At 45.2% G+C, this 13,663-nt stretch overlaps 1 protein-coding gene across 1 annotated transcript in view; it reads left to right on the top strand.

The window, feature by feature from the left end:
* Positions 1–13,663, top strand: part of LOC124594591 (follistatin-related protein 5-like) — a 221,635-nt gene that overhangs the window by 118,487 nt on the left and 89,485 nt on the right. The window contains exon 7 of the mRNA XM_047132967.1: positions 5,768–6,058. Within this exon, the coding sequence (XP_046988923.1) occupies positions 5,768–6,058 (291 nt within the window). The remainder of the gene's footprint in view (positions 1–5,767; positions 6,059–13,663) is intronic.

A 13,663-nucleotide genomic window follows, 5' to 3' on the forward strand; every position in this document is an offset into this window, starting at 1 on the left:
GCTGTAAATTATGTTGGTATCCTTCCGCTTTCAACATTTTCTTAAGCGCTGTAAGGGGACCACACCCAAAACATGGAAATCACACCCATACCGTAACACCACCTCACATTCCCTTCACTGCTGGCACCTACACGTAGTGGCAAGTAACGGTCTGCAGGCTTTCGTCAAACCCAAACCCTTCCAGTGGACTGCCACAGAGTATAGCGAGCTTCATCGCTTCGAATCACTCATTTCCAATCATCCACTGTCCAGTGAAGTCACTCTTTACATCACTTCAGGCGCCGCTTAATAATGAGTACAGAGATGTATAGCATATGAGGATCTGCTCAACATTGTACCCCATTCTTTGTAACTCCCTATTCACAGTCATTGTGCTAGCTGGAATCGGGGTATCACTTTGGAACTCACGGGCGATTACTTCCGCTGACTTCATGCGGTGTTTTACAATGATTGACTGTTTATGTTATGAGGTCTGGTAGGTCTTATTTTAGCTCTGGTTCCACTTAACAATCACATTACCAACAGTTGATTTGACTAGTATGAGAAGGGTTGAAATGTTCCTCTCGGATTTGTTACTGGGGGGACATCCAACGATTACCATACGTTCTAAGTCACTGGGCTCTGTTGACTTACCCATTCTGTTGTTAACACTTCTCTACCGACAGTATAATACTCCCCGCCTCCTTTTATACTGGTGGTCCGTCCCTCGTGCCATGGAATGGTCGATTCGAATTACAATGGGCTGTCCAGACACCTTCTATTAGGTGATGTTTAATCTCCGTACGCCACCAAAAATGGATGGTGAAACTCTGACAACGTCAGCCAATCTTGTTGGCGAAACGTAAGAAAAATCATAAAACAAAGGTCGGTGGAGGATCCCGAGACAACAAGTCAATGAGCTGCCACTAATTCCTCAACAATTTCTGATGAAAAGTACTTTGTAAACTTGTCGCTTCAAATTCCGATAAAATCCCAATCTTTCGATTACAGCCTTGATCGTCATCGTCAGGGCCCCTATGTCTGATATTCGTGAAACCGGCGAGACTTACTCTTTTATATCCAAGAGACGGCATCTGGATGGCTGGATTACGTAATCCAGCCTCCGACGACGATGAGGGAGGAAGTCATCAAAATCTTAGAATCTTATCCCAATTTCAAGCGGCACGTTTACCGAGAATTTTTTATCCAAGGACTACGTCGCGAAAGATATCGTGGACACACTCAGCAATTTTGTATTTAGGGACGATATATCAGTAAAATGTCGATACACTTTATTAATTCGGAGAAGGCGAAACACCATGCAAGGAAGTGCGTGCAACCAAAAAATTTAACTAATTTGACATAAAAGACTAACTTATTTTTATTTGTGTAGCCCAGGATAATTGTAAAACGTAACCTTTCATGGCTGTAATAAGCCACAATTCATAAAATATTCTGAGGTATTATGCCGTGGACGTATGGGTTTCACATCAAAATCAAACGTAGCGTCCCCATGTGCGGATAACATTTTCAAGGGGGATCGTAGCTCCTTTGAGTGTCCGACTCACGCCCTGGCTCACTACTGACTGCTGCAAAATTACTTTTATGCGTGTTCCCACGTAGTGGCGTGCCGTTAGAACTTTGAATACCCGAACGCAACTGGCCGTTGTCTGTTGCCGACGTCCGCCGTTGCGTGGAAGACTCTTACACATATTCTTCAGCACCGATATCAGCTCTACGGCCACTCTGTTCAGCATTTCATGGTGTCCACTTGTGGCTACCAGTATTTAACTCCTACGAAAATGAATGTGATGGTTTCCTGGATGCAAAGCATGTCAATCTCCCCTCTTTTTCAGTTGCCCTTGCGCTCTTCTAGTCGTTTTTGGGCCGTTCTTTTTTGTATTATTCACTTCACATCCGCACAACTACATGGAAAGCTATAAGAAAGAAGATGGTAGCTTAGACCACACGCTGTACCGAAAACCCACACATACAAAACATTACCTACACCGGTAATCGAACCATCACCTGAAACAAAAGCATCACGAAAACATTGGCGCATGGAGCAAGGAACGTTTGCAAACCAGAGCTCCTTGACGCATAATTAAAATGTCTCATCAATGCATTGCTCAAGAATGGTTACTCGTCCGATGAGGTAAAAAGAGCGTTGAGACTGCCGCGCAAAAATCATAGTGATGCACAAGCCCCTGTGAAATCGAAAGTCTTCCTGCCTTTCGTTAAGGCCGTTACTTACTGCTTAGGACAAATCTTAACAAACGGAACATCAGTCTTCTGACTGGCTTGAGGCAGCCCGCCACGAATTCCTCTCCTGTGCCAATCTCTTCATCTCAGGGTAGCACTTGCAAACTACGTTCTCAGTTATTCAATTATTTACTAGATGTATTCCAATCTCTGTCTTCCACTACAGTTCCTGCCCTCTACAGCTCCCTGTAGTACCATGGCAGTCATTCCCTGATGTCTTAACAAGTGTCTATCATCGTATCCGTACTTCTTGTCAGTGTTTTCCACACACTCCTTTCCTCTCAGATTCTGCGCACAACCTCGTCATTCCTTACCTTATCTGTCCACCTAATTTTCAACATTCGTCTGTAGCACCACATCTCAAAATCTTCGATTCTGTTCCGGTTTTCCCAAAAGTCTATGTTTCAGTACCATTCGATGCTGTACTTCAGACTTACAATCTCAGACATTTATTTCTCACATTAAGGCCTACGTTTTATACTAGTAGACGTCTCCTGGCCAGTGCTATTCTGTTTTTGACGTCCTCCTTGTTCCGTCCGTCATTGGTTATTTTGCTGCCTAGGTAGAAGAATTCCATAACTTCATCTCCTTCGCGCCCATCTATCCTGATGTTAAGTTTCTCGCTGTTCTCATTCCTGCTACTTCTCAGTGCTTTCGTCTTTCTTTTATTTATTCTCAATCCATATTCTGTACTCATTAGACTGTTCATTCCATTCAGCAGATCATGCAATTCTTTTTCGCTTTCACTCATGATAGTAATGGCATCAGCGAATCGTATCATTGATATCCTTTCACCTGGAATTTTAATTCCACTCCTGAACATTTCTTTCTTTTATTTCCATCATTGCTTTTTCGATGTACAGATTAAACAGTAGGGGCGAAAGACTACATCCGAGTGTTTCGTTCTTGGTCGTTCTCTCTTATTATTCCGTCTTGGCTCTTGTAGGAATTGTATATTATCCATCTCTTCCCATAGTTTACCCTTATTTTTCTCAGTTTTTCGAACATCTTACACCATTTTACATTATCGAAAACTTTTTCCAGGTCAACAGATCCTATGAACGTGTCTTGATTTTTCTTTAGTCTTACTTCCATTATTAACCGCAACGTCAGAATTGCATCTCTAACGCCTTTACCTTTCCTAAAGCCAAACTGATCGTCATCTAGCGCATCTTCAATTTTCTTTTCCATTCTTCTATATACTGTTGTTGTCAGCAACTTGCATCCATGAGTTGTTAAGCTGATTGTGGGATAATTCCCGCACTTGTCGGATCTTGCAGTCTTCGAAATTGTGTGAATGATATTTTTCCGAAATTCAGGTGGTATGTCGCCAGACTCATACATTGTACACACTAACGTGAATGGTCGTTTTGTTGCCACTTCCCCAAATGATTTTAGAAATTCTGATGGAATGTTATTTATCACCTCAAATTGGACAAGAATGCTCGAACACCCCTAGAAATGTAGAAATTTATAGGATTCCATATACACTCCTGGAAATGGAAAAAAGAACACATTGACACCGGTGTGTCAGACCCACCATACTTGCTCCGGACACTGCAAGAGGGCTGTACAAGCAATGATCACACGCACGGCACAGCGGACACACCAGGAACCGTGGTGTTGGCCGTCGAATGGCGCTAGCTGCGCAGTATTTGTGCACCGCCGCCGTCAGTGTCAGCCAGTTTGCCGTGGCATACGGAGCTCCATCGCAGTCTTTAACACTGGTAGCATGCCGCGACAGCGTGGACGTGAACCGTATGTGCAGTTGACGGACTTTGAGCGAGGGCGTATAGTGGGCATGCGGGAGGCTGGGTGGACGTATCGCCGAATTGCTCAACATGTGGGGCGTGAGGTCTCCACAGTACATCGATGTTGTCGCCAGTGGTCTGCGGAAGGTGCACGTGCCCGTCGACCTGGGACCGGACCGCAGCGACGCACGGATGCACGCCAAGACCGTAGGATCCTACGCAGTGCCGTAGGGGACCGCACCGCCACTTCCCAGCAAATGAGGGACACTGTTGCTCCTGGGGTATCGGCGAGGACCATTCGCAACCGTCTCCATGAAGCTGGGCTACGGTCCCGCACACCGTTAGGCCGTCTTCCGCTCACGCCCCAACATCGTGCAGCCCGCCTCCAGTGGTGTCGCGACAGGCGTGAATGGAGGGACGAATGGAGACGTGTCGTCTTCAGCGATGTGAGTCGCTTCTGCCTTGGTGCCAATGATGGTCGTATGCGTGTTTGGCGCCGTGCAGGTGAGCGCCACAATCAGGACTGCATACGACCGAGGCACACAGGGCCAACACCCGGCATCATGGTGTGGGGAGGGATCTCCTACACTGGCCGTACACCACTGGTGATCGTCGAGGGGACACTGAATAGTGCACGGTACATCCAAACCGTCATCGAACCCATCGTTCTACCATTCCTAGACCGGCAAGGGAACTTGCTGTTCCAACAGGACAATGCACGTCCGCATGTATCCCGTGCCACCCAACGTGCTCTAGAAGGTGTAAGTCAACTACCCTGGCCAGCAAGATCTCCGGATCTGTCCCCCATTGAGCATGTTTGGGACTGGATGAAGCCTCGTCTCACGCGGTCTGCACGTCCAGCACGAACGCTGGTCCAACTGAGGTGCCAGGTGGAAATGGCATGGCAAGCCGTTCCACAGGACTACATCCAGCATCTCTACGATCGTCTCCATGGGAGAATAGCAGCCTGCATTGCTGCGAAAGGTGGATATACACTGTACTAGTGCCGACATTGTGCATGCTCTGTTCCCTGTGTCTATGTGCCTATGGTTCTGTCAGTGTGATCATGTGATGTATCTGACCCCAGGAATGTGTCAATAAAGTTTCCCCTTCCTGGGACAATGAATTCACGGTGTTCTTATTTCAATTTCCAGGAGTGTAGTTGTGGGGGCGGTGTTTGTGGATACTACGAAAAGAACAGTCGAAAAACGACTAGAAGAGCACAGGGGCACTGTGGAAGAGGATACTGACAGATCAGCTATTTCGGGGCATGGTTTACAGCCATGATATCACGGCATTCTAATTGATGGGACTCAAGTGCTGGCAAGTACAAGAAGACATCATGAATGATTATACAGAGAGGCCATAGAGATTATTAAACACCACAGGAATATCGACAGAAAGGAGGAGGGAGTGAAACTGAATGATATCTGGAAACCGGTACCAGTCTTCCACTGTGGCGTGATGGCAACAGCGGACGACGGCAAACGACAACAGCAAACTGCGCTCGGGTGTTCAAAGCAAGTGATGTCACGCCAATGCGCGAGAGCAAGCCAATAGAGAGCCAGGGTGTGAATCGGACACTCAAAGAAAGTAAGATCCTCCTTGGAAATGTCCACTGTAGGTGGGGACGAAACGCTAGGTTTTAATGTGACGTTCATTTGATTATGACTTAATAACCAGCAATATTTAATTAATAGTCTAGGATAAGCCATACTCTATTCAAAAGAAGAGGCGGCTCTTTACTTGCTGGGCACCCTGTCGGCTTTCCGCAGGCGTGTCGGTGGTGTCGCTGGACAAGGCGCTGCAGGTGAACCGGCTGTCGGCGCGCGTGGGCGACAACGTGGAGATCAAGTGCGACGTGAGCGGCACGCCCCCGCCGCCCATCGTGTGGCGGCGCCACGGCGCCGACCTGGCCGCGCTCGCCGGCGACGGCGTCGGCGTCCGCGTCTTCAGCGACGGCTCGCTCTACCTGACGCGCGTCCAGCTCGTGCACGCCGGCAACTACTCCTGCCACGCGCAGCGCAACAAGGACGTCGTGCAGACGCATGTGCTCACCGTGCACAGTGAGTCCAGACCCATTCTTCATATCAAGTACTTTCAAAACAAACACAGATTCCAATACTAATTCTGGGCAGAAGCTTGAAGCTTTGATTACTTACTTTCACGGAGTAGCGAGAAACTACATACTAATGTCAGTACAACGTTTTTTCTCTTACCATGTATTTACGAAAACGTATAAGAAATTCGAACCTTCATTTATATTTCATATTTCTTAATACAATCAATGATTTGGTTGTGAATTGTGAAATATACTAAACTTAGACCAAATTATTTGATTTAGCCCTCTTTCGAACTTTTACTTTGTCTAATGACTATCGGTTTCGGATCAAAGTACCATCATCAGACCATCTTATGATCAAAGAGTGGAGTTATTATTATTATTATTAAGGTCATTATCATATGCGTCAGCTACAAAAACAAGAAAAAATGCTCATGTGCAACTACTTGTACGATGAGGGGCGGTCAATAACCAAAGCAACATTAATTATTTTTAGCAGGTTGGGTTTACTCAGGATTCCAATACACCATCTTATTCCCCACTCCAGCCGGCCGCAGTGGCCGTGCGGTTCTAGGCGCTGCAGTCCAGAACCGCGGGACTGCTACGGTCGCAGGTTGGAATCCTGCCTCGGGCATGGATGTGTGTGATGTCCTTAGGTTAGTTAGGTTTAAGTAGTTCTACGTTCTAGGGGACTGATGACCTTAGATGTTAAGTCCTATAGTGCTCAAAGCCATTTGAACCATTCCCCACTCTTATGGCTACAAAATACTATTTTTCAATGTAATCTCCATCAGTGCGACACACTTACTCCACCTTATGGTACTACTCACTGGTCGGAGCCAAAGTCTTTCTGCATCAACAACCTCCCCACCATCTTTCGTCGGCGGAATTTCCAGTAGCAACGTCCAGCGTAAAATTAACTCTGCACCCACGAAAGAATATAGGTACATTCAATATAACAGATTGGGCAGTTCCATTTCCTTCAAGTTTATTCTCGAAGCTGATTATATGTTTGTAGACTGGAGTGCGGTGGCGGCGTTGACGATACACACGTCGACGAGGCATACTGATTCAATGCTGTTGCTGGTATAGCTCACAGCGGAATGGCTCCGCAGGCGTGCACTGCCCGCTTATACAGGGTGTTACAAAAAGGTACAGTCAAACTTTCAGGAAACATTCCTCACACACAGAGAAAGAAAATACGTTAGGAGGACATGTGTCCGGAAACGTTTACTTTCCATGTTAGAGCTCATTTTATTACTTCTCTTCGAATCACATTAATCATGGAATGGAAACACACAGCAACAGAACGTACCAGCGTGACTTCAAACACTTTGTTACAGGAAATGTTCAAAATGTCCTCCGTTAGCGAGGATACGTGCATCCACCCTCCGTCGCATGGAATCCCTGATGCGCTGATGCAGCCCTGGAGAATGGCGTATTGCATCACAGCCGTCCACAATACGAGCACGAAGAGTCTCTACATTTGGTACCGAGATTGCGTAGACAAGGGCTTTCAAATGCCCCCATAAATGAAAGTCAAGAGGGTTGAGGTCAGGAGAGCGTGGAGGCCATGGAATTGGTCCGCCTCTACCAATCCATCGGTCGCCGAATCTGTTGTTGAGAAGCGTACGAACACTTCGATTGAAATGTGCAGGAGCTGCATCGCGCATGAACCACATGTTGTGTCGTACTTGTAAACGCACATGTTCTAGCAGCACAGGTAGAGTAACCCGTATGAAATCATGAAACGTGCTCCATTGACCGTAGGTGGACGAAACTAAAATGAGCTCCAACATGGAAATTAAGCGTTTCCGGACACATGTCCACATAACATCTTTTCTTTATTTGTGTGTGAGAAATGTTTCCTGAAAGTTTGGCCGTACCTTTTTGTAACACCCTGTATAGGAGACGTGTGACCTTCATTACGTAACGCGCTGATAACAGACTAAAGCCGTCGGCACACGGACCGTGCATCCGAACGTTGAGCGTTGAGCGTGCCGAGTTTCTGACGTCACAGCATGGAATAGCACGCTCGGGAGTCTTTCCGAACGTGCAGAGCAATATCTGGCATGTCAGATATTCTCAGCGTGCGTCTGAACGTTGACCAATGACATGGCACAACGCCACCTACGTCACACGCACGCCGTCTCCCTTCAGTACAGAGTTGTGACGCGCCATATTGGCATTCATTTCAAGCCTATACGTATATATGCCGTTCCGAGCACCAGCAAATTGAGAATCACTGCAAAACTCATTGTTAACTGTGTGATTCGTTCCAATAAAATAATGAGAAACATCATATTCGCGGAAAAATAATTATTGTAACTTGCGTATAATGAGAGTAGGCTATTTGAAGGCAGCGACACACTGAAGATCCACCCAAAACGCATTGTTCTTGGTACAATGTGTTATAATTAAATTTCAGTTAGTAAAATATCTACGATTATAAAGTTTTTAGCAAGAGGTAAGGTACTATTATTAAATACAGCAGATGTGATGTTGGTATAGTGTAATGAATAGCATCATTGTATACTAATGAGGTTTTTTCGTTGGGGCGGTGGTTCGCGTCCTGAAACGACAATTTTTTTTTCCTAACATTCGCGTTTTTATTAGTTTCTGATACTTTATTATTAGTTTAATATAAGTATAGACTGTAATGTTTGATTTTATGTAAATAAAAGTTCACCTGTTTTTGAGGGGTGACTTTGTTCGATTGGCTTAATCTAAAGGACAGCTGACGCTACTTGTATAAAGGTATTTTTTCTCCTTTTTCTTTTACGCTTCGTAATTGACATGTTGCAAAGATTCTGCTACTGGGTACGAACAGTGATCAAGTAAGACTGACCTTGGGGTTTTACTAAAATGTGGGAATGATGAAATAATGTTTATCTTATGCGGAAAGTATTCCAATTTTGTAACGCACTGCTTGTAATGGAACTTTTATAAGCCTCTGTCCTTATTGATTGTAGATGGTACTTTCCTTTTCGTGGACGATGGGGGAAATGTGCATTTTAATAGAGCTAACGTGGGAATTTTACGCGCCCGTTGAGTAAACAGTGTGATTAACGAACTAGAAACATCCCTCAACTGTCGCTTGAGTGCGTTGCGATCGCGTATATCACGTTGGGGTCCACGTACCGTATGCACAAGTCGCATCATTCCTGAGCGTTGAGCAGCACGTTGAACTGGGCACGCTCAACGTTAACGTTCGGCAGCACGGTCCGTGTGCCGACGGCTTTAGACTCCGCAGGCACCATCAGGTGGGGATTATCCCGTACGCGTTCTGTAGTCGCACTAGCGGCACGCCTCCCCATGTGCGCCGGCCTGGCGCCGAGCCAAGTTGGGCAGGTAGCGTCACCGACCCGCTAGGCGCTCAGCGGGCAGTGGGGCACTATGTTTTGAATTTTTTCAAACTGCTGCATCCTTGACCGCCCAGGTTTGCGATGTACGCTCCCCGGTTACAGGAGTTAAGGATCACACTTTATTAATAATTATAGTAATTATGACTACAAAACACTATGTTTCAATGCAATCTCCATCAATACGACACACGTACGCCACCTTACTGGGAGGGCTTGTGTGCATCCATGGTACTACTCTACTGGTGGGAGCCAACGTCTTGCTGCATCAACAACCTACCCACCATCCTTCATCGACTCAAACAGATGAAAGTCGGAAGGTGTGAGGTCTTGGCTAAAGGGTGGATGGGAAAGAACAGCCCAATGAAGATTTGTGAGCTTCTCTCGCGTGGGCAGCCTTGTGCGAGGCCTTACGTTCTCATGGAAAAGGAGAAGTTCCTTTGAATTTTTGTGGCGACAAACACGCTGAAGTTATTTTTGCAATTTCCTGAGAGTAGCATAACCGTCTGGGGTTGACCGGTAGGCGGGAGATGGTATAGGATTGGGCTACCTTGTTCTGATCTCGATAGACGCCTCGCTCAACAACTTGCCGTGCTTTTGTTCACTACCGGGTCTCCGTAGACATTATGCAAGTGAATATGACTATCAGCGATGCTTTGGTTTTTCGCCAAAAGAAGCTCAATGACAGCTCTTCCCTTGGAACGCACTACAGTTACAGAAGCCATTTTGAAGGCAACGTATAGCGCCACCAACTATTGGAACTTCATGGAAATATAGGAGCTGAAGCGGGGACATTCCACGATGTCCCAAAACAAATTACGCATTTTTTCAACTGAAATTGGCAGAGAAAAAAGTGTTGCATTACTTACTGAACGGCCTACATACACTACTGGCCATTAAAATTGCTACACCACGAAGATGACGTGCTACAGACGCGAAATTTAATCGACAGGAAGAAGATGCTGTGATATGCAAATGATTAGCTTTTCAAGGCATTCATACAAGTTTGGCACCGGTGGCGACACCTACAACGTGCTGACATGAGGAAAGTTTACAACCGATTTCTCATACACAAAAAGCAGTTGTCCGGCGATACCTGGTGAAACGTTGTTGTGATGCCTCGTGTAAGGAGGAGAAATGCGTACCATCACGTTTCCCAATTTGATAAAGGTAGGATTGTTGGCTATCGCGATTGCGGTTAATCGTATCGTGACATTGTTGCTCGCGTTGGTCGAGATCCAATGACTGTTAGCAGAATATGGAATCGGTGGATTCAGGAGGGTAATACGGAACGCCGTGCTGGATCCCAACGCGGATGAATCCAGGTTCAGTTTACAGCATCATGATGGCCGCATCCGTGTTTGGCGACATCGCGGTGAACGCACATTGGAAGCGTCTATTTGTCATCGCCATACTGGCGTATCACGCGGCGTGATGGTATGGGGTGCCATTGGTTACACGTCTCGGTCACCTCTTGTTCGCATTGATGGCACTTTTAACAGTGGTCGTTAAATTTCAGATGTATTAGGACCCGTGACTCTACCCTTCATTCGATCCCTGCGAAGCCCTACATTTCAGCAGGATAATGCACGACCACATGTTGCAGGTCCTGTACGGGCCTTTCTGGATACAGAAAATGTTCGACTGCTGTCCTGGCCAGCACATTCTCCAGATCTCTCACCAAATGAAAACGTCTGGTCAATGGTGGCTGAGCAACTGGCTCGTCACAATACGTCAGTCACTACTCGTGATGAAGTGTGGTATCGTGTTCAAGCTGCTTGGGCAGCTGTACCTGTACACGCCATCCAAGCTCTGTTTGACTCAATGCCCAGGCATATTAAGGCCGTTATTACGGCCAGAGATGGTTGTTCTGGGTACTGATTTCTCAGGATCTGTGCAGCCAAATTGCGTGAAAATGTAATCACATGTCAGTTCTAGTATAATATATTTGTCCAATGAATACCCGTTTATGATCTGCATTTCTTCTTTGTTTAGCAATTTTAATGGCCAGTACTGTATATAAACAATCAACAGCCCATATTACACACTAATGTCGGAACACTCAATCTAGCTGGGCATCTCGGCTGATGCTTCATGTAGGCTCTTTGTATCTCCAGTAAAACGCCTATTAGGGCACTCATATTCTATTAAGCTGTATACAAACGTCTCCAGAATGATAAAAGACTGGAAATTGAACATTTGTGATGCCAGTAAGGTCGATGTTCGCGAGTTTAGTGACTTACCACTGACGTTTCCATTCAGCATCTCAATTGCACTCAGTGGAGATCATTTCGACATCTTCTTCATATGCTGGTATTCAGAAATTTATGGCGTTTGTTAGCCAGCTAAAGTAGATATTCGTGAAGAGGGTGTGAGTTATTTTTAGGAATTTGCTACAGAGGTTGTAAAGAGACACCTTTCGACGAAGAAGAGTTGGACAGATCTTTGATAGTACTGGTAACCAACATGCGGGCGTAGATTTTACTGATTCACTGATAGTTATCATAGCCTTTGTCAAATGAACGTCAGGTTTCTTCGCATGAGCTCTGCAGAGTGAAACTGGTGCGCTATATTCTGTTGCAGAGTATAGCGACGCAGGGGATGCTCCGTAGTGAAGCGATACATTTGCTCCGCATGTTCTACTTACCAGTTCCTCACCAGGTTCACACGTTCACTCGTCTTTGCACCTTCTTAGCTATGTTGGAAAAGTGTCTATGGTTTTCAGCGCTCTGTTTGAAGTGACACCTACATATTTTAGCTTATTATTGTATCTGACTATGCTCAGATGGCTAAATCGTGAAGTGATTTTTGCTGATTTTGGGCGATTAGAGAGGCCAGACGACATAGGTATTTTAAAAACACTTCTGACTACAATATAGGAGCTATCAACAGAGCATCGCTATAATAAAAACATTTGCTAAATATTTTTCTGTATGGTAGCTGAAGTATGGTGTCAAGTGAAACCTTAAAATACATATAGGCAGCCTCTTACATATGGTTCGCAGTTGTCACCTTCACTTACCCAAGCAAGTGTGTCATATACTAAAAGTACATGTCAATGCTATCCTTTAAATAGAAGCAAGTACGGCCAGTGATGATAAAAGTGCCTCTTATGTGCAGAGGCTTCTTTTATGCCTTAAAATGGTCTGAGCGATGTTTTGTAGCGGAAAGCATCGTATACAAACGCTGGATGAAAACATAGCAGTTTGTATATATAATTCTGTCTTTATTGATTCACTACAGTTCCGCCTGACTGTTTCATTTTTTATGTCTTGTTAGTTACATTCTTACATTCCATAGTTTCATGCAACTTTCATTTTTAGATATCTATTGCATTCTGACTATTTTTTTGCGAAATAAAAAAGAACTCTGTGCTTAGCGGCAGTTATATCATTTGAGACCGCAACTTGCGCCTGTAGAATTCACTGCATTCGGTAGTACTTTTAGTGAATGACATGACTACTTGAGTAAGCGAGCTTGACAACTGCACTTGATGGTTTAGAAGATAACAATATTTTAGGATGGCACTTTATACCATGAGTTAGCTATCACAGAGAAAAATATTTTGTAAATATTTCTTGAAGAACTACGTACTCAGATTTTTTCAAAATAGGATAGCCTGATGATGTTTCTTGCTACCGAAACCGGCAGTCATTAGCCAAAATAAATTCTTGCTGATAGTAATGGACACTGTTCTAACCTCTAGTATGTAAGCTAAATGTAGGCTTAAATTTAGTCTTTCGGAAACTAATGTTGGTGTTCGTACAGAGCGAATCAGAACACCACTGACAAACTTTCAGAGGCTGTTCGAGGATATCTTCTGTATATTTTGCTACAAGGGACCCATGCTCCAAGCAGCTCGTAACAGAGTAGTAATGTAATTGTGATTTATTCAGTTTGTTACTGAAATCACCCTTGTTCCTGTGAAAATACCATCATAACAGCGAAGAAGCCTGCAATATGCAACAGCCAAAACATGGGCCACACAAGACAGAGTAATACAACAATTCTCATACAGGCACAAAAGTCCTGTGATGTAGCTGCCGTCGCTATGGGAGCAGCTGAGCTTAGCGACGCTGTGCGTCCCTCCCCTCCCCCCCCACCCCCACCGCTCTCTATGCTCCCAGCCCCCCCCCCCCCCCACTGAATGCCATAACGAGGTGCATATCAACCTGATCTACAACCAAAACCCATCCATAATCACACCGTCGACATTATCACTGCTGAGCACTGTTTACAGTACTATA

Source organism: Schistocerca americana, chromosome 1 (assembly GCF_021461395.2).
Source record: "Schistocerca americana isolate TAMUIC-IGC-003095 chromosome 1, iqSchAmer2.1, whole genome shotgun sequence".
NCBI lineage: Eukaryota > Metazoa > Arthropoda > Insecta > Orthoptera > Acrididae > Schistocerca > Schistocerca americana.